The sequence below is a fragment of the Eubalaena glacialis genome, unplaced genomic scaffold, assembly GCF_028564815.1.
Source record: "Eubalaena glacialis isolate mEubGla1 unplaced genomic scaffold, mEubGla1.1.hap2.+ XY H_3, whole genome shotgun sequence".
In the NCBI taxonomy this organism is placed as follows: Eukaryota; Metazoa; Chordata; class Mammalia; order Artiodactyla; family Balaenidae; genus Eubalaena; species Eubalaena glacialis.
The window spans coordinates 2279847-2304343 of NW_026871157.1; the positions used below are offsets into that span (position 1 = coordinate 2279847).

At 33.6% G+C, this 24497-nt stretch overlaps 1 protein-coding gene across 1 annotated transcript in view; it reads left to right on the plus strand.

Moving 5' to 3' along the window:
- The window catches only part of LOC133083010 (probable ubiquitin carboxyl-terminal hydrolase FAF-X), a 139079-nt gene that overhangs the window by 103936 nt on the left and 10646 nt on the right, over positions 1–24497 (plus strand). The window contains exons 27-38 of the mRNA XM_061179681.1: positions 4494–4602; positions 5347–5493; positions 6314–6460; positions 7201–7423; positions 9957–10177; positions 12340–12530; positions 17040–17213; positions 20076–20217; positions 21385–22132; positions 22518–22641; positions 23390–23615; positions 24169–24298. Coding sequence (XP_061035664.1) covers positions 4494–4602; positions 5347–5493; positions 6314–6460; positions 7201–7423; positions 9957–10177; positions 12340–12530; positions 17040–17213; positions 20076–20217; positions 21385–22132; positions 22518–22641; positions 23390–23615; positions 24169–24298 — 2582 coding nt within the window. The remainder of the gene's footprint in view (positions 1–4493; positions 4603–5346; positions 5494–6313; positions 6461–7200; positions 7424–9956; positions 10178–12339; positions 12531–17039; positions 17214–20075; positions 20218–21384; positions 22133–22517; positions 22642–23389; positions 23616–24168; positions 24299–24497) is intronic.

Consider the following 24497-nt stretch of genomic DNA (forward strand, 5'->3'; position numbering starts at 1 on the left):
TAAATTACTAGCTAACGTCCTTTTCATTTCAGCTTGTAGGCTGCCCCTTTAGCAGTCCTTGTAGGGCAAGTCTAATAACAAATTCCCTTAACTTTTTCTTATCTGGAAATTTCTTCATTCTTGAAGTATTATTTGCCCTACGTAGAACTTCTTGGTTGATGGTTTTTTCCTTTGGCACTTTATATCTGTCATTCTCCTGCTTTCCTGATTTTCTGATTGATTGTAAATCTTATTGAAGAGCACTTGTCTGTGACAAATTGCTTCATCCTTTATGCTTTCACAGTTTTGTCTTTGGCTTTGAACAGTTTGACTGTAATGTGTCTGCGTGGCTCTCTTGAAGGTTTTCCAGTTTAGAGTTTGTTGCCCATGTCCTATCAGATTTGGGACATGTTCGGCCATTATTTCTTCAAATATCTTTCTGTCTCTGTTTCCTTCTGGAACTTTTCATGTTACTGTATTGGTTCACTTAATGGTGTATCACACATCCCTTAGTTTTTTCACTTTTCTTTGTTTTTTTTCTGCTCCTCATACTAGATTATTTCAGTTGTTCAATACTGTATTGTTTGCCTGCTCAAATCTGCTGTTGAACACCTCTATAGAGTTTTTTATTTCAGTTATTTATTTTTTGTACTCAGAATTTCTATTTGTCTTGCTATAATTTCTTTTTTAAAAATATTGTCAGTGTATTCATACGTGTTTCTGTTGTGCTTTAGTTCTTGCATCGTATTTTAAGAGTGTTTAAAATATTCATCTACAGAGTCTGGCTTCCTAAGGGACAGTGTCTGTCAATTAATTGTTTTGAATTGGCCATACTTTCCTGTTTCTTTATATGCTTTGTGATTTTTGTTATTGTTCTTGTTGGAAACTATATATTTGAATATTATAATGTGGTAATGCTGGAAATCAGATTCATCCCCTCCTTGATTATTGGAGGATTAGATTGGGTTCTGCCAGTGTTTTGACTGGATACAGAACAAATCTATTTTGCAGATTGGATCTGTGTTAGCACAATTCTGTAACATTTTGCCCAAATCTTTATAATTCTGCTTTAGCATTCACTTCTGATTGTACTGAGACTATATATTAGCCTGAAGGTGAAAGCTTAGTGTGAAATTATGTAACTTTTAGTATGTATCCTATCCTGTATGTGATTTTTCTGTATTCTTCAGTGTTTTTTACTGGTTTTCAATATCCTAATTTCCTCCTCCTAAAAATCTCTGTCTAGTTTTTGCTCCTTTGCCTCATTTTTATTTTATGTCTCAACTATAATCTTTGCTTCTAATGGCTGTGGGTTTTTCTTTCACCTTAGAATGTTTTTGACCAGCACCTGCCATTTTCTGCCATGAGTGAGTTCTGAGGCAACAGAAATAAATGTTGTTCTTTTAAGACCCTTGGATAGAGTAGAACACAGTAGTGTGCAAATAAGGTTTGTTTTGCTCTATCCAGAAAAGGGGATCAGGGTCTTACATTGGGAACATGGCTGCCATCTTTAAGCTCTCCAGCACACAGGGCAGGTGGTGGGGCAACACCAGAAACTTTATCACTTTCAAGTTGTTATTTTCTTGATTGAGTGCTTATTTGAAGTAAACCTTTGTTTTCCAGAATTCTGTCAGCTTTTGCTTGTTTTTTGATGTTTCCATGGAGATGGGTACTTGGAGTTGGCTATGTTGCAGTTTTGTGTCTATTATTTTTTTCTTTCTTTTTTTAAATACCTTTAATTTTATTAGAGTATAGTTGATTTACAGTGTACAGCAAAGTGATTCAGTTATACATACACATATTAATTCTTTTTAAAATTCTTTTCTCATATTGATCATTCTAACATTATTTCTTGAGTACTGTTTTCTAATTTCAGAATTCATTTTCATTTAAGAAGTTTGTTTTATCCTATTTTGTAAAATCTGATTAAAGTATTTAAGTAGCCCTAACTTGGCTTCCCAGTTCTTAGATTTTTGTTTTGTTAGTGGTGGTGGTGGTGTGGGGGTTTTTTGTTCGTTTTGTTTCGTTTTTAAGCAACTCAGTCAATTCCAAGTAAAATTTGATGATATGATTTTGTGTAGGACAATCAGGAAATAGTTCACTAACTAGGCTACCTTTAATTAAATACTGAAAGTCTAAATCATCGTGTAGGTATATAGAAGGGTCAGTATATGTAAAAGTTCTGTGCACAAGTCTTCTTAACCTCTTAGACAATATGAAGGAGGTCACTGTTACTGGAGCTGAGTAAATGGAATTTCTAGAGATGACGTAAGAGAGATAACAAACAGTATGTCTAGTTATGTAGGATTTTATAAGTCCTTGTAAGGCTTTGGATTTTATTCTTTAAGTCAGTGATTCATAACTGGAGGTGAGATTGGGAAAGTTGTTACTGGCCTCTAGTAGTTGAGGTGAATGCCACTAAATATCTACAATTCACATAGCTGCTTCCTTATACCCTGACTTAAGTGAAATAGGAAGTCATTATAGGGTTTAGAATACAGGTGTGGTATGTTTGACTTAACCTTTCAAGAGGGTGCTTTTATCATTAAATAAGTATCAGGAATTTGGGCAGTAACTCATTTTTATAGTGAGGTTGAGCAATGCACTCTCAAACACCTTTGAAAATTTGTTACAAGTATTCAGTCATCTTTGCAGAAAATTGTGAAGAAAGCCACCATACGTGTGGAACTTTTTAGATACTATTTTGGAGGTTTTTAATGCCCATCTCTGTTTTTTATAAGTCAGAGGGACTCTTAAAGCCTCGGAAATACTGTGGGCTTATTATGTTTGGGCAAATCTAAGTGAACTGAGGTCAAACCAGTAATCTGTGATATACTTTAATAGAGCCATTTATTATTTCTTCTTCTCCTCTTCTTCCTCCTTCATCACTTATTAATACTACTGTGAAACAGTGTTGGTGAATGAAACCTCATACAACTTTCTAGGGTAATGAAGGGAGAGGAACAGGAGAACTGGATTTTTGACATTTGGATAACTAATTTGGACTATAAATGGAAAGCATACAAGTACATTCACATACCACAGTATTTATACTCTTTAATTTTGTTTTTCCTAATACGAAATTTTTGTTGACACAAAAGTTACTAATGATTTTCCAGAAAACAATCCAAAGGAAAGTGGTTTCTTAAGGATTATGGTTGGTGTTGGCAGAATTTTTGAATTTTTGCTCTTAAATTTTTTAAGTAGAATTAGTAGGCAAGTAACATTGTTTGGAAAAATATTTGAAAGTGAGTTATAAATTGATCATCTTGGGTTTGTTTTAGTTACGCTTTGTCTTGTTCCACAAGATAAAAAAAAAACAAACATGTACAGGAAAATGAATATGGACAGTAAGATAATGAAAGTAAAAGAATGAGAACTGGGAAAATTAAAGGTAGAAAAGTTAAAGTGAGGCCAAGAGGGAGCTTAATACATAGAACTTAAAATCCTTCAGATTTGCACCACAAATTTATTTCAGAGCTTTATCCCCTAGCAAGAAGACAGAAATACGGTATTTATCCATCAAAATGCTCACTCAGTCACCATTTAACATCAAACATGTGTTAGGCTCTGTTCCGGTATCAGTGACTCTCATTAACAAAGACTGAAAGAATTCGATTAGGTCAAAAATTAATGATATCACTATTCAGTGAAATGGAAAAAACAAAGTTCAGTTTATTACTTGTAATAGTAAGGGAAAGCTATAACAGTAGAGCACATTCTCTGAGCAAAGCAGACAGTGTGGTTTTAAGCATAAGCAGTTTTGCATAGGTGTCAGTGGGTTGACATTATTTGTAGATCCAGGTTATTCAGGTGAGACTGGGTTACTACTACTTCTCAAATAGATGATATTATACAATATAATGTTCTCTTTGTCCTCAAACTTCTATCAGAGTCATTGGGATTGCTTATTAAAATGCAGATTGCTGGGCCTCTCTCCCCGAGTTACTGAATTAGTAAGCATGGAGTGGGCCCAAGAATTTGTATTTCTAAGAAGTTCCCAAGTTCTTAGGTAATGCTGCTAGTCTGACAGCTGTCAGGTTTAGCTTCATCTATATTGAATTTCCACAAGTTGTTTGCCGCAAAGCACTGTTCATTGAAAACAATTCTGTGGAAAACCACAAAAGGTGTACAGCTTACTGCATGGCATCTTGTATTGTATCTGTTGGGGTATTTCTATATTGTTCCAAGAGAGGTTTGAAAGGTGTCCTGCAGATATACACATATTTTATTCATCTATGTTTGCTCTTTGCGAAGACTCTGAGAAGTCAGTTATTAAGAAATTTTAACTCAGTGATTTCCAGCTTATTTAGGTATAATGTGAGGTTTTACTCCAAGAAAAGTAACTTACATATGTATCTATTCTGTGTTGCTAACTACCTGCTAATGGTAGATTACCTTGTAGTTTTACCATTAATTTATCTCCTCTGTTAAAGGTAAACCAGTGTTGGAATAATTTATTGTTGTTTTTATTCATGAGAAAACTCATTAAATAGAAAATGTTTTTATTTCAGAACTGTTCGTCAGTTGGCACAGGAGCAGTTTTTTTTAATGTGCACCAGATGTTGCATGGGACACAGGCCTCTGCTTTTCTTCATTACTCTGCTCTTTACCATTTTGGGGGTGAGTCATTTTTTAATGAACTTATCAGTATGATTCATTCTTAAATGAGGAAAGTTCAGGAAACTGGGGTTTTAGATTTTATTTAAAAATTAGGTTATGTTTAATAAATAAAATAATGAATCCTTCCCATTATTTTCTTTACTGTTCATAGATTGTTTCTATTTGTTTTTTATAAATCCTTAAGGGAAAAGTATACCACCTTCTTTGAAAAATAGAAATCAAAGATCTTATTCTTTTTAATGTCATTGTGTAAGGTATTGCCACATTGTATAAGGTAATTTACCAGTTCTCTGAGATTTTTAAAAAATTAATATGGGGCTTCCCTGGTGGCATAGTGGTTAAGAACCGGCCTGCCAATGCAGGGGACATGGGTTCAAGCCCTGGTCCGGGAAGATCCTACATGCCAGGGAGCAGCTAAGCCCATGTGCCACAACTACTGAGCCTGCGCTCTAGAGCCCGCGAGCCACAACTACTGAGCCCATGTGGCATAACTACTGAGCCAATGTGCCACAACTACTGAAGCTCGTGCACCCAGAGCCCATGCTCCGCAACAAGAGAAGCCACCTCAGTGAGAAGTCTGCACCCTGCAACAAAGAGTAGACCCTGCTCACTGGAACTAGAGAAAGCCCATGCATAGCAATGAAGACCCAACACAGCCAAAAATAAATGAATTTAAAAAATTTTTTAATTAATATGAATTTGAGTATGGACTTGTGGATTCATATTGTTTCAATTATTTTTCAGAGCACAGCAAGACAGAGAGGCACACATTCAGGTGACTATTTCACTCTTCTACGGCACCTTCTTAATTATGCTTTCAACAGTAATATTAATATACCCAATGCTGAAGTTCTTCTCAACAATGAAATTGATTGGCTCAAAAGAATTAGGGTAAGTTTTGTAATATTCCATTTATTATCTCACTATTAAATTATTTTTCTTGTTAAAAGGGGGTTTATTGTTTTGAGTATTTATGTTAAGCTGGACAAAAAAAACCCTGGGAGGTAATAGAACAAACAAAATATATACTTTTCATTGGTGAACTAATAACTCATGATTCATAGAAAGAAGGTACAACTAGATTTGTATAAATGCCTTACTTTATAGTTGGGACTTAGAATGCTGATGTTCACTTCCCTCCAATTTGGTATTTTTAAACTTTTTTGCAAATTATAATCATATTTAATAAGGATTCTATAAAATTTTTAAAATAAGTATCCGATAGGTTAGTATTTACATTTCATGATTTGCTTTTTATATATACAGAGTTCCATGAGAATACATTTCTGAAATGTGTAGTTTTTGGCCTTTAGATTAGCATTCTCCTAAAACCTACTTCTAAAATTTCTCAACCTTGGCACCATTAATATTTTGGACCAGGTGTTCTTGTTTTGAGGAACTGTGCTATGTCTTACAGGATGTTGAGCAGTACTCCCAGCTTCTGATCAGTAGACTGTGCTTTAATAATTCCACTTTCTTCCAAGTTGTGAAAACCAGAAATATCTCAAGAGACAATGCATGTCCTCTTGGGCAAAATTGCTCTCATTTAATGTTTGAGATAGAGTTCTATAGAAGAAATAAGAAACTGCCGGAATGAAAAGGTTTGGCAACATTGTATCTGAGTCATCACTCTCCTCCAGCTCTGTTTTGTTCTGATCTTTTTTGTCCTCCTTTTCTGTAAGTTTGGCCTATAATATTTTTCCTTCAACAGGATAATGTTAAAAACACAGGTGAAACAGGTGTTGAAGAGCCGATCTTGGAAGGCCATCTTGGGGTAACAAAAGAGTTGCTGGCCTTTCAAACGCCTGAGAAAAAATATCATGTTGGTTGTGAGAAAGGAGGTGCTAATCTCATTAAAGTAAGTCCTAAGTTTTAGTACTAACTAGTTACCGTGTGAACTTTTGAATGTCTATTAGCAAATCTATCTGATTAAGTTCTATACTATTTCGTCTTTAAGATATCTTGGCCTTTTTCTTAATTATTTGTCTCATAAAAACCTTTATCTCTGTGAAAGTTACAGTAATTTTTAAGTAAATGTGTACCTCCCTTTATTCAAGAGTTTGTTTAATTAATCAAAGTTCAGGGAAGAAAGTTCAGATGAAATGTTTCAGAAAGTTAACAAGCAGCGTTATGCTATTTAGTAAGTCTGAATTTTTATTTGATCAAACTTTAAAGTGAAAACTATCTTACAAGACTGTTTATTTTTTACATATATTTGTTAAGTGAATTTCTTCCAGTGTGTCTTACAATTCAAGGAAAAGAGTATCATTTGATGTCTTTTATTTTTATTTAAAATGCATTAATTTCAGTTCATATTTGATTAGAGGAGTAGATTTATTTGGAATATATTTTTTCTTAAATAATAGCTTTTAAAAATACCTTAATATTCAGAAAATTGAGTATGTTTATTAATTATGGTCAGTAGTTTTTTGAAATATAATTTTATTTTATTTGAAAATCCAAAATTGTATTTGAGATAATGAGATATTTAATTGTATCAAACAAATAATTAGAAGACTATTTCCTTCCAAGGGACATTTTTTCCTAAAGTAAATATTACTGCTAACAATATGTGATCTGTTTTTTTCAACTCTTTAGGAATTAATTGATGATTTCATCTTTCCTGCCTCCAAAGTTTACCTGCATTGTATGAGAAGTGGAGAACTACCAGCTGACCAGGCTATCCCAGTCTGTAGTTCACCAGCTACCATCAATGCTGGGTTTGAACTACTTGTAGCATTAGCTGTTGGCTGTGTAACGAATCTCAAACAGATAGTAGACTGTTTGACTGAAATGTATTACATAGGCACAGCAATAACTAGTAAGTATTTTAACTTGGAAAGCTGTTTCTGTTGGTTAGTAATATTTGTGTTTAATATTTTAGTAATATTTCTGTGTTTAAAATTTCTGTGTTTTTTCTTTAGGAAAATGTTTAACTTGTGTCAAACACAAGTTTTAGCAACTAGTGTAATGATTTTTATAATCATATATAATTGAGACCATTATGACCACAGAACCTCTATACAGAAAAATTTCCAAATGTACATTTAAATGTCTTCCTGTAGATGATTCAGGTAACTTGGCAAAATGCCTTATTTCATCATATATGAAATAAAATCCAAATTCCAGGGTAATAAGCCAGATTTGATGCTACAGACTTTTATACTTAAAACTTAAAATGCGTGACATGCATTGGAAAGATTTTCAGCGTCTCACTTAGAGGTTCCTTAATGATACTTTGATCTGACTTCTACAAAAGTTGTAGTTTTGAAGATCAGAATGTGAGAAGATAACATTTTCGTGCATTTTATTTTTTTCTTAATTAATGCCAACATCAGTCCCATGAAGTAGGAAGCTGTCTTTAGAACTTGTAAGAACTGAAACTCGAAAGGGAGGAGTGTAAGTAAAAATAACAGAAAATAAGATCATAAAATCTAATTAATTTGAAGAGAAAACCAAGGCATGGCAATGTAATGTACAGTATCCAATACTAATCCTTTAAGAACATGTGAAATTATCTTTCTTATGCCGTCTTATAGAGTGTAAAGTTTTCAGTCACATTTTAGGAGTTTCTAACTGAACTTATTTATTTGTAGTGTGGAATCTACATAAAGAGATGAGATTCTTGAAAACTTTTTTTTTTTAAATAACTTATTTAGGTTAAGAATTTCATGGTTATATTATTCACATATAAAAGAAGATATATACTAAACATATTAACTTCCTACCCAATCCTGGTTCAGAGATTGTCTACATATGCAAGTTGTACCTATGGATAGCTCTTTGCTTAGTTTTTTTCCTTTTAACGTAAAAGGGAATATGCTGCACACACAGTTCTTCATTTTCTTTTATTTGTTTTACATTTAGTAATATATCTATCACCAAAATAAAGATCTATGTAATTCAGTTATTGGCTGTATGATTTCAGTTCAGTATACTTTATGTAATCCATCTCCAAGTTAGTGATTAATGTTTAGGTTATTTTTGGTTACATGGTAGGTGGCAAGGCTTATAAAGTGATTTACAGTTCTCACAGACCTTTCAAATATACTGTCTCATTGGCTCCTGAAAATATTATAAAACTGGGTATAGGCAAAGTAGTGTTTACTCTTACCGTGTTATAAGGAAGGAAACATATTCACGCAAAAGTTAAAGTTTTTGTGATGTGGAACTGTGGCTTGAACCTTAAGTGATCTTAAATCACTTTAATATATCACTAATTAGTTTATAATTTAATATATAAAATAGGTAATTTAAACTAAAAATTTTTAATTTATATGTATAAAGTCACATGGCTTTTCGTTGTTTTAAATAACTTTATTGAGATATAATTTACATACAATAAAGTTCACTTTTTTGTATGTAAGCATACAACTTCAGTGGTTTTTAATCTACTTCTGGAGTTTTGCAACCATCACTTAATCTAATTTCAGAACATTTTCATTATCCCCAAAAGAATTTTTGTGCCCTTTACCAGTCACTCTAATCTTCTTCCGCTACCTGTCTCTCCCACCTCAGCCTTACACAGTACTAGTTTTTTTCCCCTATAAATTAGCTTATTCTGGATATTCCATATAAGCAGAGTCATAAAATATGTAGTCGTTCATGACTCCCTTCTTTCACTTAGCATAATGTTTTCAGTGTTCATCCATGTTATAGTATATGTCAGAATTGAATTCCTGTTCTTTTTTGTTGCTGAATAATAGTACATTGTGTAGATATATACTAAGTTTAATTTATCCATTTATCACCTGATGAACATGTGGGTTTTTTTTTTTAAATCCATCTTTTTTACTATTATGAAGAATGCTGTTATGAACATCCATGTGCATGTTTCGTGTAGATATATTTTTTCATTTCTTTTGAATAGATATATTGGAGTAAAATTGCTGAATCATATGGTAACTACATGGAGAACTGCTAAACTTTTTTGCATGTTGCATGTCTCATCTTCATTTTACATACCCCACCAGCATGTTGGAGAATCCCAGTGCTTTTTATTGTCTGTTTTTTATTATTTTTTTAATTTTTAAAATTATTCTGGTGGGTGTGAAATTGTAATGTTTTTATTTAAAGTTTTGATCACAGTGTATTGAAAGTACTTAAAGCAAAGACAATGGTTACCCCAAGAAATTTAATACTACCATCTTATATGTCTCTCTAAGAAGACTATCATAAAAGCAACTCAGTACTTCTATATTAAAGATCTGTATAGTGGCATATATTATTAAAATAATGTACTCTCTTAGTGTACTCTCTTTCAATGTGCTGATTTTAGTTTGTCAGTAGAACAGAGCTGCCAGTGGACAGAATCATTATTTTCGTGTTATGAGGATCTTTTTTCCTTCTCTTAGCTTGTGAAACACTTACTGAGTGGGAATATCTACCACCTGTTGGACCCCGCCCACCAAAAGGATTTGTGGGACTTAAAAATGCTGGTGCTACTTGTTACATGAATTCTGTGATCCAGCAGCTATACATGATTCCTTCCATCAGGAACAGTATTCTTGGAATTGAAGGCACAGGTAGTGATATAGATGATGATATGTTTGGTGATGAGAAGCAGGACAGTGAGGTAAGTTTTAAGTATAAATTCTTTTTTTGTATGTTGTAAGATATTCATACCAGATACTGTTTTTCTGTCTTAGAATACTGTACTTCTCATAGGATTTTTTTGAAGTACATTTGATGATAGAACAAAAATCTCTGAGCTACTGTCTCTGGCACGTTATAGTACTCATTATCTAATAGACTTTAAACTGCAAGTTGATAATCTTTGTCACACATTTTCTGTTTGTTTTTTAAAAGCAGCAGTTAATGTAGTCATGTCTTGTGGGACATGGTAAGTATAATTTGGTGTTTATAAAGTGATAAATATCTTCATTTAAAGTAATGAAATGATGTTTTCATGCTTTAACTTTTCAAAGTAATGATTCCATTTAATTGATTCCACGTCTTGTATCATTTACCATTTTTATAACCTGTGCTTATTCTTGGGATACTTTAAATATTTTCCTCAGGTAATGTTTTTTTTTTGGTAAGGAAACAAAATTTGTTTGCTACTTTAAATAATGCTACATAGTGTTATTAATAGTGTTAGGTAACAAGAGTAGATAATCAGGCTCCCTATCAAGAGTATCCAGTGCAGAACAAAGCAACAGAAAAGCTGGGTTTCAGTGGGAGGTCAGAGTACATGTAATTAAAATGTAGCTCTTAAGTACATAAATACAGAGGACTTTTGGTTACGTTTATACAGAAACTGGTTTTTTTAAATCTTTCACTTTTTCATTCATATAAATTTCTAGGAATTAATTGAAAAGACAGAATATTCAAAATGTGAATGCTTTTCCCCTCATGCCTATGTTTCTTTCCTTCTCTCGCCAAGATTAGATTGGCTCTAGAGTAGTGGTCCATCACTTAGAGATATTCTGAAACATAAACCTAACTTTACTCTTCTCAGATCTGATTAATCACACCATCCAGGCATTAGGGTCTGGGTAGGTTTACTTTTTCTTAGAATCACCATATGGGGTGCACACACCAATACTTGATTAACAACCACTGTTTGAAAGAAAATTGGAATTTTAAATACCTAGTTCTGTAACCCATGTTACTACTAGGATGCCAAGTTAAACATGGACATGAAGGACTTCCCAGGTGGTCCAGTGGTAAAAGAATCCACCTTGAAATGCACGGGACGCAGGTTCGATCCCTGGTCAGGGAACTGAGATCCCACATGCCGCATGGCACCTAAGCCCACGTGCCCTGGAGGCTGCACGCCACAACTAGAGAAGAGAAAACCCACATGTCACAACTAGAGAGAAAGAAGCCCAAGCACCACAACAAAGAGCCCGCGTGCCACAACGAAAGATCCCACGTTACACAACTAAGATCCGACATGGCCATAAATAAATAATCAATTAGTCTTTAAAAAAATATACATTTTTTTATACAATATACATACAAAATATGTAATTTTTTATACAATATACTCTGAAAAAGAAAGTAAGGCAGAAAAAAATACTAGAATTTCAAACTGTGCATCTACCTTTGCTGCTTGATCCACGTGCTTTATGTTGTCTCACCACGATAGTGCAGTTATCTGCCTGTTTACTAGTTTCTTTTCCTGAACTGCGAGCTTTTCAAGGGCAGGAACTGGGTATTTACTTTCCTACCATAAGCCTCAGATGCAGAGCAAAGAATGTAAAAAGATACTCACTTTTCTGTAAAACAACTAAATTCTTCTTGAGACTTTAGAGTGATTAAGACACGTAGAGCTCTGTCTATGCTTCTGTTTCTACCAAAGGTACTCTTAATTTCTATACTTACCGAGTATTAATAATTCACATCATGTCACATAATTTACCTCATATAATCTGTGAAGAATGTGTTATCTCACAAGAAAAAACTGAATCCTAGAAAGGCTAAGTAACTTATTTTCCCAAAGTTTTTTGTATAAAGCACTCACTTGTCTCCAGTCTAGTCTACTCAACTAAACCTTTGTCTCTTATACTATCTCCAAAAAATATTATGGTTTTTAATGCTTTTTTTAATGGTAACCCTCCTGTGAATTCGTGGGTGTAAGCACTAATATTACAAAATGAATGTTAAGTGCTTTAGATATTTGGAGTATAAAATAATACAAATCATTTTTCATTTATTTGTATTTGTCTCAGCTTATTTCACTCTACCTTTAAAGTTAGATTAGATCATCAATGATATTTTTTTCACCTTCAGAGTAATGTTGATCCCCGAGATGATGTATTTGGATACCCTCATCAGTTTGAAGACAAACCAGCATTAAGTAAAACAGAAGATAGGAAAGAGTACAATATTGGTGTTTTGAGACACCTTCAGGTCATCTTTGGTCATTTAGCTGCTTCCCGGCTGCAATACTATGTGCCCAGAGGATTTTGGAAACAGTTCAGGTAAATTATGGGTGAATGATGATTTCACTTTTATAAAAATCTCAGTATACTGAGTCAGGGTGGGGGTTATTTTGTTTGCATTTTTGTTTGCTTGTCTGCAGTTACCAATGAAGAAGCTAGGTACGTTGCCCTGGAAAACGTCCCACAGTCTGGATTTTCCTAATTGCATTCTGGAGTTGTTTTTCAGTATTTTCTTTGTCTCCGTCCCTGTATTTTTTAGGTTTGCAGGTCATATGGTCTGTCACACCTACTCAACTCTACTGTTATAACAAGAAAGCAACCATAAACAATACATAAATGAATAAGGTGTGGCTCTGTTACAATAAAGCTCTGTTTATGGACACTGCAATTTGAAATTCATATTGTTTTCACTTGTCATGAAATACTATTTTGATTCTTTTTTTCAGTCATTTAGTATATATAAAACCATTCTTAGCTCTGGGATGCTATGTCGGCAATGGACTGGACTTGACTCATGGGCTATACTTTTCTTAACCATGATTAAGAGGCTTGAGCAGATTCAAGTATGTTATTCCCCATTTGCAGTGGGCAATACTGTTTCATAGATGGTGATTTTATTCCCTTCGGGAAGATATAAAATGTGTATCTTTCTGTTTGTGATATGAAAGAGCCACTCAGTCATCATAAATAGAAGTGTCCCTCATCAATTAGATAACTAACCTTAACATACATATCTACATGAAAACTAGGATAGATACTGTTTTATTTTTCCTTTTATGTTTAAAAAGTAATCATACAGTTTCTTAGCATCCTACTCAAGTGACCAATAAAGTTTGTTCTATTTTTATATTTTAAAAGTTCAGTTACATTTTGATGTCATTTCTTTTTTTTCACAAATTTTATCGAGACCTGTTTTGTGTCATGCCCACTACAGCTGTAACTACACAGCTCTAGTTACTGTGTAGAACAAGGCTCCAGTCTTTTATAGGAGTTTAGAATTATGTCAGCAGAGTAACTCCTAAGTAAATTTGAGGTGGGCAAGCAAAGGGATCATCTGACTTCTGGGTCACCCTCTGTTTCAGTCAGGGTAGTACCCTTTTTATATATATTAGGATATCACTTAGATTTCTTTTGAAACTCACAAATTTATAGTATGGTGCCCCCCATTATCTTTCAGTATAACTTTATGTGTTCTACAAATTAAACTCTCAACCTCAGTCATAAGAGTGATTTGTGTTTATAACATTTCCTACCAGATATGTACCTTTCCTCTTTCAGTTCTGTCACCTAACAAATACCTCTCTCTTTTCTCTACCTGTTACTGTACCGATTTTTTTCATACCTTTATCCTGACTCAAAATTTTCTTTTGTATTCTAGTCAACATTTATGTTCTTGTTCTTCCAGATTACTATACTATGAGCTTTTATCTTAAAATCTTTCACTCAATTATTTGTATGTGTGCATGTATATCTAATTATAATTAGATAGCAAAACTGTATAACATACATGTATGTATCTGTATCTACATATTTCTACCTATAGATATAGCTAGATATATAGGTGTGTATAGTTTTCCTCATAATACAAAATTACAATGTTTGTATTTGAATGTTCTAAATCCTAATGTGTACTTAAATATATGTTTATGATTTTTGTCTAAACACTTATTCCCTCCATACGATGGTGGAAAGCTCACAGCACTTTTGTACTACTTATAATCATTAAGAGACACACAGTGTGCTCTTAATGTGTTTTTTCTTTTTGGCAAAGTTTATATAATATAAAATTCACCATTGTAACCATTTAAAAGTATACAGTTCAATGACACATATTACATTCAGAATGTTTGTATGATCACTAGTACCATCATCCCACTATCTTCTTCCAGAATATTCTCACCATCCAGAAAGAAACTCCCATGCCTATTAAAGAGTCATTCCCTGTCTCCCCTTCTTGCAACCAAAAAAAATAGCATTCTGGGTACGAATTTGCCTGCTTTGAGTATTTTAAATAAATTCAATCACACAGTAGGGTATATGGGGTATAGTTTCTTTAAGCATATATTTAAGGTGCATCCATGTTGTAGCATGTATCAGAACTTCGTTTCATGGCTGATTGATAATCCATTGTTTATGAATACTCCATATTTTTGGTGATGCACTCATCAATTGATCTTTGGATGGTTTCCCTCTTTTAGCCATTGTGAATAGTACAGTACTTCCATGAACAGTCATACTGTGTAAGTTTTTGTGTGGACTTAATTTTTTTAATTTCTTTTAATATATATCTAGCAGTGCAGTTGTTGGATCATATGGCAGTTATGTGTTTAACCTTTTGAGGAATCACCGAACTCTTCCACATCCCTTATACCATTTTACTTTCCCACCAGCAGAGTATGAGGGTTACAGGTTTTCAACATGCATGCCAATATATGTGGGAGTTTTGTGTTGTTTAGGTTTTGGTTTTTTGGTGTATGTTGTTTTTTTGTTTTTGTTTTGTTTTTTTTAATTATAGCCTTTCAAGTGGGTATGAAGTGGTATATCATTGTGGTTTTAATTTGTATTTCCCTAATGACTAATAATGTTGTGCATCTTGTCATATGTCTATTGGGCTTTGACAATTTGTATATTTTGTTGAGGAACATGTGTATTCAAGTACACATTGTCTTTTTGTTGTTGTGTTATAACAGTTCTTTCTATAGTCATCATACTAAGTTTTTAATATAAATGATTTACAAATATTTTTTCCCATCTTGTCTTTTCACTTTAAATTTTGATGAAATTGTTTTTACCTATTTTTTCTTTTACTCCAGTTTACTAATTGTTTCGCTGTGGTAAAATGTATGAAACAAAAATTTAACCATTTTAGATGTTTTCAAGTTTATAGTTCAGTGGCACTAGGTATGTACTTTCATATTGTGTGTACCGCCATCCATCTTAACTTTTTTCATCTTCCTAAGTTGAAATTCTGTATGCATTAATAATAACCCTCCATACTGATTTTTAGGTGTTGATTTTTAAATCTCTCAACTTCACTGAATTTGCCAAATTCTAGCAGATTTTGGTTGAATCTTTAGGATTTCTCATTTGGATGCCTTTATTTCTTACTCTTGCCTAGTTGGTCTGACTAGAACTTGTAGTTCTGTATTGATAAAAGTGAAGAAAACAGGCATCCTTACCCTTATTCCTGATCTTGGAGGGTAGGTTTGAGTCTTTCATCATTACACCTTTACTAAATGGACCAAATACCGAAACATGAGAGATAAGCTGTAAGACTTTTAAAAGAAAAAGTGAGGGAAGCCTCATGACACTGGATTTGGCAGTGGTTTCTTGGGCTGACACTAAAGGCATAGTGGCACGGCCAAAAAAAAAAAAAAAAAGGTTAAAGGATGAGAGCATTCAGTGCTGACCAGGATGCAAAGAATATGGGTCACCTATTGCTGATGTGAATGTAAAGCAGTAAAATAGGTGATTCTCCAATTATCTCAAAGTAAAATTAATTTTTAAAAAATATAAAATGGTAGAAAAAAGTGAACTGTAATCACTAATACAAAGAACAAATTCATGTAACTTCAAAAAAGAGTATTTTGATTGGGTTACTGTGAAGCTTTAAAAAGTTGGTTTCAAGGAAATAGGGGTCCAGAACGGTTTGACTATTAGTAGCATTGTGAAATTTGGTGCGGGAATTGAGTTACGGTTTAGTATCTTGATAGTGGTGGTTGTTACACAACTGCCTATGATTTGTAAAAATCACATAGTGTGCTCCAAAAAGATTGAATGTTACTCTATGTAAATTTAAAATTAATTTTTTAAATTAGTAGCCAATTTTTTAAATTGTAAAAGCACACCACACACAAAAGAAAATAAACCTCCTTAGCAGGTTTAAAATTTTGCCTTGTCTTTTGCTAAAAATGAATGTATTTCTATTCTCTAATGTATATTATTCTGTAAATATTAAATTAGATGTTATTTTCGATCTCCCAGCATGACTTGGCTTTTACAGCAGTGGTTCTCATCTTGTGTACGCAATTGGAATTTTGTTTTCTCAGGCTCGGTTGGCTTAAGTTTTAAGTCCATTCAAATTACAGAAAATACATTCACTCTAGAACAGAGCAAATGTTTATCTTTTCATTTGGAAAAATCACTTTAGTTAGGAATAAATGGCTGTGAACATTGCAATATAGCCCCCAAAATTTAAGCAGAATTAAATAACAAAGTAGTCATTATAACATCTATATAAGACTGTTTTCCTTCTCATGTTAATGCTCTCTTTACTTGAATTCAAAATACATGACTATACTGCTTCATAAAGGAAGCACCATTCTGAGTGCTTGGCACTGTAGTACCAGTTTTACTATGAGCTTCACTTCCATTACTATAGCCACCCAATACATAGCATGCATTGGTTTACTTCTGCTTCCTGTGTAAATGAATAAAGCCTCAACTTACATTTCTAATGTCATTGTCATTTTTGTTGTTTAGAAAAATAAAATACAGATATTCTGGGGATGGAGACTACAATTTGTTTTGTTCCGTTTTTTCTCTTAGGCTTTGGGGTGAACCTGTTAATCTTCGTGAACAACACGATGCCTTAGAGTTTTTTAATTCTTTGGTGGATAGTTTAGATGAAGCTTTAAAAGCTTTAGGACATCCAGCTGTGCTAAGTCAAGTCCTGGGAGGTTCCTTTGCTGATCAGAAGATTTGCCAAGGCTGCCCACATAGGTAAGTACTAGTTGACATTTTTAATATGTACTTTGTATGGGTCTTTCTTTTTTTAATAGTATAAATAAAATTTTTACCAATACGTATGTATGAAAGCAGAGAGTACCAAATATTACATTCTTATGTTATACCCCACTGTTTCGTGGGTTTTTTTTCAGTAGCATTTAGTTCTTGTTACTCTCAGTATCTCATTATTTTTCTTTTACATTCTTATATTTTGTCATATCTGAGGAAATAAAATGGCATTTTTTCCGTAAATCTACAGTTATTATAAAGATATTTACCTGGCTGTTATAATGAAAATAATAATTGAAATGTCTACAATATAGTAACTTTAGGGAATTCCCCGGTAGTTCAGTGGTTAAGACTCATCACTTCCACTGCAGGGGGCACGGGTTTGATCCCTGGTTGGAGAATTAAGATGCTGTAAGCTGGGCAGAGCGGCAAAAAAAAAAAAAATCCTCGTGAATGAAACCTGACATATAGTAAGCACTAATTAAATGTTAGTTATCTATAGCACACTTCCCTGGGTGTTTGGAGTTTAGTTAGTTACCCAACACCTTTTAAAAATATATATAAATAAATAAACAAGCAAACAAACAGCAACTTTAGAAGATAACTGGTAGGTCTGGAATTTACTGTAGAAATTTAAAATTACCATCGATTCTTATCATTCATGAGATACGTTAGGTATGTTTGCACATCAGATCATTAGCAAGAGTTGACAAGACATTATTCTGTGTTTTGGAGCAAATTAGAAGAGATTGATTTATTATGGGTTCCTAATGAAAATTTAAAGAATTCTTGGTTATTAGTATTAATAGTTCAGAAGGTTTAACGATGGAGACTCATATCATGCCTATTGTGTGGGACTTCTTGTTACACATTCATATAACACAGAAAGGAAATTCTTTTTCACCCAAATAATCAAAATAAGATAGTATTTTCTAAAAGCTACTCTAGGGACTTCCCTGGTGGCACAGTGGTTAAGAATCCACCAGCCGTTGCAGGGGCACAGGTACGATCCCTGGTCTGGGAAGATCCCACATGCCGTGGAGAAACTAAACCCATGTGCCACAACTGCTGAGCCTGCTCTAGAGCCGGCGTGCCACAGCTATTGAAGCCCAAGCGCCTAGAGCCCGTGCTTCACAACAAGAGAAGCCACCACAATGAGATGCCCACGCACCACAATGAAGAGAGTAGCCTCTACTCGCCGCAACTAGAGAAAGCCCATGCGCAGCAACAAAGATGCAGTGCAGCCAAAAGTTAATTAACTAATTAAAATAAAATAAAAGCCACTCTGTTATTCTGTAAACATTAGTTTGGTGTAAGTGGATAAAGCAGATTTTTTTGAAATTAGGGAAATGAGTTGAGGAAAGGTAATCTCACATAAATGAGAAACTCTTACCATGTTACAATGCCATTAGTTTGGAAGATGGGGAGTCATTTATTCACCTAGCTTGGCCAACTTTGTATTCTTATGAAAGATATTTTACATTAGATGAACAATAAAAATCCAACTCTTTGTCATGTGTTCTTATCAGTCCTCAGTTTTTTTAGTCAGAGTTACTTGTGAATTCTTTTGCTCTGCCAAATGGAAGTGTCTTGTGCAAATGAAGTACACATTCCAACAAAATTAGTCTTACTAGACATTTTAGGAGTATGTAAGAGTCTCAAGTCTTTCTAGTATTATAGAACATTGTTTTTTTAGGGTGTCCCAAATTGCAAGAGAAACTGTTAATCTCAGTTTATCTCCTAAGACCTTTTTCTCCTCTGTGGACAGGTTTCTATCACAGTAGAAACATGTGTAATAAGCCATTTATAAATACTTCTGTGTTTTGTCTTTCTGAATTACAAGTTTCTAAATATGAAGGACTGTCTAAAATATAATATCCCCTATGCTCTACACATGGTGGGCACTCTTTTTTTTTTGACCGTGCCATGCGGCTTGTGGGATCTTAATTCCCTGACCAGGATTGAACCCGGGCCTGCGGCAGCGAAAACACGGATTCCTAACCACTGGACTGCCAGGGGATTCCCAGGTACTCTTGATATATTGGTTGGATCAGTGGATTTAATGGTTGATATGTTTTCTGAGTTTAATAATGTGTCATCAGAAATTCCTGAAAGCCCCTTTTGTAGAAAATCATCAGAATGTGGGTTGCTCACTCCATCCCACATCAGTTACTCTTTTTACAAATTTTTTTATGACTCTGTAGAACTGAATACTAGAGACATACAAGTATGTTGGATAGTTGAACTTGTGCATTAGGCTAGAACTTGGCATCTAAGTACCAAAATATTAGTTGCTATTCTGTATTACACATGTGGAGGAACATTTAAAAATTCAACTCATAAATAGCCTTTTTTCTAAACTTGATGAATGTTTACCTTTACCTTGCCATGAATTACTACTACTTAAATAACAAAGGTAGCTGTGTGAAAGAATATAAAGAACTTAAGCAGTGAGACCAGACAAGCCTGGCTTCAGATCACACTCTGTGTAGTAAACGGGGCCATATTAATCTCTTTGTCACCTCTTTTACCATCACCCGCGCCCCCACCGCCCCCACTACAGTTTCTGTATCTGTAAAAGAGGGACAGATAACATATCTCTAGCAGGTTTTTTTTTGAAGGTGAAGGTAAGCAATAGTGTGTTTAAAGAGTCTGATGCATTGCCCAGTACAAAGTAAATGACCAGGGAAAGACAACTGTTAACTTATGAATAACACTGTGACTAATGCATTTGACATGGTACAGTAAATACTGCAAATGTGTTTTTTGTCAAGTTCACAACTTAATGACAGTGTTTAGAAACCTAAGGAATAAATCCTTTTAATGTTTCTTAAATAATGTCTTTAGATACGAGTGTGAAGAATCTTTTACAACTCTGAATGTAGATATTAGAAATCACCAAAACCTTCTTGATTCTTTGGAACAGTATATCAAAGGAGATTTATTGGAAGGTGCAAATGCATATCGTTGTGAAAAATGTGATAAAAAGGTATGTATTGTTTGTTTTTTAGTAAATATGATTGCATTTAACATAGCTGAAAGACATCAAAATTGTTTTCAATCTCAAATTTTACCTCTGCTTTGCTACAGTGGCAGTCAAGATGATAACTGATTAAAAGATTGGTCAAGGAAACAGTATTGAAAGAAACTAATAATAATAATAAATTAGGAAAAGTCCTTTTAATTGGGTGGTTAATTTTAGAAGTCACAATAACTTAACATCACTTTTTCTTGTAGTTTAAAGTTGCACAGTTACTTTCCATTTCTGCCCTGAAACACATTGCCATTGAATTTTTCAAACCTGAAGAGTTGCTAACAGAAAATATTTTTCCCCTTTCATAATTGAGCTTATTCTTCAACTTTAGAACAACTGTGTGCTTATTTTATTTGGTTACAGCAGATTTTCAGAACTACTTGTAGTTTTAAAGATCAGATCTGATTTTTAGATCCCACCAACTAATTTTATTTGTGGCCACTTAAACAGTTTGTGAGATGGAACTATAACATGTCTTTGAAAATACATATTATATGATAAATAGTAAATATTTTTCTGGGCCCACCATACCCTCTCATCTCGAAGTTATTACCTGAACTGCTTTGATTTTAAACACCATTTAGATTGTGGCATCTAAAGCCATACCTATAGCTCTGACACAGTTTCTGCTGGGGCAGTTTCTTTTTATACAACTTGCCACTCTTAATCCATGTATTTTAAAGTAGAAACCTTGGTAGCGCTTTTTCAGAAGGTAGTATGGATTAAATGCAGCATGTAGCATGTTATCTGTCACTAAGTGCTATATATATTAGCATATTATTACAGTATTTCTTAAGTTTGCTTACAGCAGATTTTATTCATTTAACATAAAAGTAAAGGTCAGAAAAGTAACATGATCAGTTAGCAGTGGGAGTGTGGAACCAGTTATTAGTTTTTATATCACTAATTTTTATAATTTGCAACAGATGAGTGATTACATATTTTTAGGCTTGGTATAAGTATTTAGAAAAAGTCAGTGATGAATGATCTTGATTATGTTATCATTTATCTGTTTGTAAATACATTTAGAGGATCATAAAGTTTTAAATTGTATTATTAAAATTCTTTTGTTTTATTTAGGTTATAGAAGAACATTCACTTATTATTTACCATTTATTGTAGGTTGATACAGTAAAGCGGTTGCTAATTAAAAAATTGCCTCCTGTTCTTGCTATTCAATTGAAACGATTTGACTATGACTGGGAAAGAGAATGTGCAATTAAATTCAATGATTATTTTGAATTTCCACGAGAGCTGGACATGGAACCTTACACAGTATCAGGTGTTGCAAAGCTGGAAGGAGATGATGTAAACCCAGAGATTCAGTTGATACAACAGAATGAGCAGTCTGAATGTGAGACAGCAGGTAGCACAAAATACAGACTTGGGGGGGTGCTTGTACACAGTGGTCAAGCAAGTGGTGGACATTATTATTCCTACATCATTCAGAGGAATGGTAAAGATGGTGAGAGAAATCGCTGGTATAAATTTGATGATGGAGATGTAACAGAGTGTAAAATGGATGATGATGAAGAAATGAAAAATCAGTGTTTTGGTGGAGAGTACATGGGAGAAGTATTTGATCATATGATGAAGCGCATGTCATACAGGAGGCAGAAAAGGTGGTGGAATGCTTATATACTCTTTTATGAACGAATGGACACAATAGACCAAGATGATGAAATGATAAGATATATATCAGAGCTAACTATCACAAAACCCTATCAGATTATGTCACCAGCCATTGAGAGAAGTGTGTGGAAACAAAATGTGCAGTTCATGCACAACCGAATGCAGTACAGTTTAGAATATTTTCAATTTGTGAAAAAACTGCTTACGTGTAATGGCGTTTACTTAAGCCCTGCTCCAGGTAAGTTTCTGGAATTTAACTTAGAAGTTTATCAAGTATCAATATGTATTTAGTGCTTTACTTCAGCATTCTTTTACCTTCTTTTTTTTCATAAAATTATTTAGACTCATTTTGTTTTAAATGTGTCAGCATATGCAGTGCCAGTTATTTTAAAGTCATGTATTTAATATACCCATACCTTTGAATAGTCAGTATCTAGAAACATAGAAGAGCTGTTAACTTATGGGAGTTTTCACTAAGCATTAGTTTGAAACATGGATTGGTTAAGTACTGAGGTAAGTGCTGAAGATTACTTTTTGGCTAAGAATTTTTTTAAACGTGGAGCTTTTGTTTAAACACATTTAAACAAAAGTGTGTTTGACTGTTCATGTGCTTTATATTTAAGGACAAGATCACTTGTTGCCTGAAGCAGAAGAAATCACTATGATTAGTATTCAGCTTGCAGCTAGATTCCTCTTTACCACTGGATTTCACACCAAGAAAATAGTTCGTGGCCCTGCCAGTGATTGGTACATGGCTTTGAATTTTATTTACTTTGTACTTAGAGTTCGTATGGTTCATTATTATGTTGCTTTATTTTCCCCTAACTGTGGGAATCTTACTTCAAATTTTAAATATAGGATAAAAATCTTGGTAGTAATGTTGAGAGAAATTGTATTTAAAATGCTTAATTTTAATGTGCCTTTTATTATTCAACATTTGGCTCCTGTTTCTATTACTTATATTCTGTATCTTTACTACATGGATTCTGCTTATGTTTAAAAAGGTAGAGGATTTTTAAATGATTATAGTCTTAAGTTTATAATTGTAAAATATGGAAAACATTTTAATACCTTAATCTAACAACTGTTCTTAGCATCTCTCAGATTAGAAGATGTTAAGGAGTTATCACTGGATCAGAAAGAGTTAATAGATTTGTATCCACCTACATATACAGTTCTCATTTAATTCATTTTGTGACTATGGGACTAGATCAGGTCACAGGGCTGAAGTTTGTATTAAAACCAACTATAATCGGGAATTCCCCCTTGGCCCAGTGGTTAGGACTCCCGCTTTCATTGCCAAGGGCCCGGGTTCAAGTCCTGGTCAGGGAACTAAGATCCCACAAGCCATGTGGCTCAGCCAAAAAAAAACAACAACAACTTAGATCATTAATTGCAGAGCTCTTTCCTCTTTTTTGGTTCACAGAAACCTGTTGGTTCACTGTAGTTAAAATGGAGGCACCTAAATGAAAATTCATATATTTTTCTGTTTTAGGTGTGATGTACTGTGCATTCTGCTCCGTCACAGCAAGAACGTACGTTTTTGGTTTGCTCATAATGTCCTTTTCAATGTTTCAAATCGTTTCTCTGAATACCTTCTTGAGTGCCCTAGTGCAGAAGTGAGGGGTGCATTTGCAAAACTTATAGTATTTATTGCACATTTTTCTTTGCAAGATGGGCCTTGTCCTTCATCTTTCACATCTCCAGGACCTTCTAGTCAGGTAATCAAAAGCTTTTCTTTAATTATGAAATACTTAAATGTAAATTCTATTTTCTGCCAGGTGAAATCAGTAAACGTATGCATTTGTTTGACATATATACCATATATGAAATGTTTGCACACATCAATTGAGTTCGTTAAAATTGTTTCACAGTAATGTTTGATTATTGGGCACTTTAAAATATAAGGAAATTTTTTTCTATTTATTCGGTTACTTGCAGCTGTGTACTAAGTCTTCAGATTCTGTATGTTCAGTTAAGGTTTAATTTTATAATGGCTAAATTTAAATCTTTTGTTGAGTAGCATTTTTAGCATAAAACTCCAAGTGGTTTTTATTTTATTATTATTATCTGACACTCAAAAACAGTATAAAACATCTGCAATGAAATCTCTCCAAGCTATATATTTCATTTCCCAAAAAACAAATGTGTTTAATAATTTCCTACCTCATACTTCTGCCTAATAACCTCTATGTAAACATACCCTTTTAATGCAAATAGAAGTATACTTTTCTATATCTTGTTGCTGATAAAATAATAAATTATGATTCACAGGCATGTGATAACTTAAGCTTGAGCGATCACTTACTAAGAGCAGTATTAAATCTCCTGAGAAGGGAAGTTTCGGAACATGGCCGTCATTTACAGCAGTATTTCAATCTGTTTGTAATGTATGCCAATTTAGGTAAGACTTTTCATATTCTTTTTAATGTGTTGTTTTGTATTTACATAATAAATGATGAAAGCATTTATTGCAGTGTTGAGAACTAATCTCTTCTAAAGTAGAAGCAGTTATTCCATACTTATCCTTGAAATCCATTGCAGATTATCTGTATAACGTTTTTTTTTCTTTTTTTTTTTTCTTTAATCTTTGGCTGCATTGG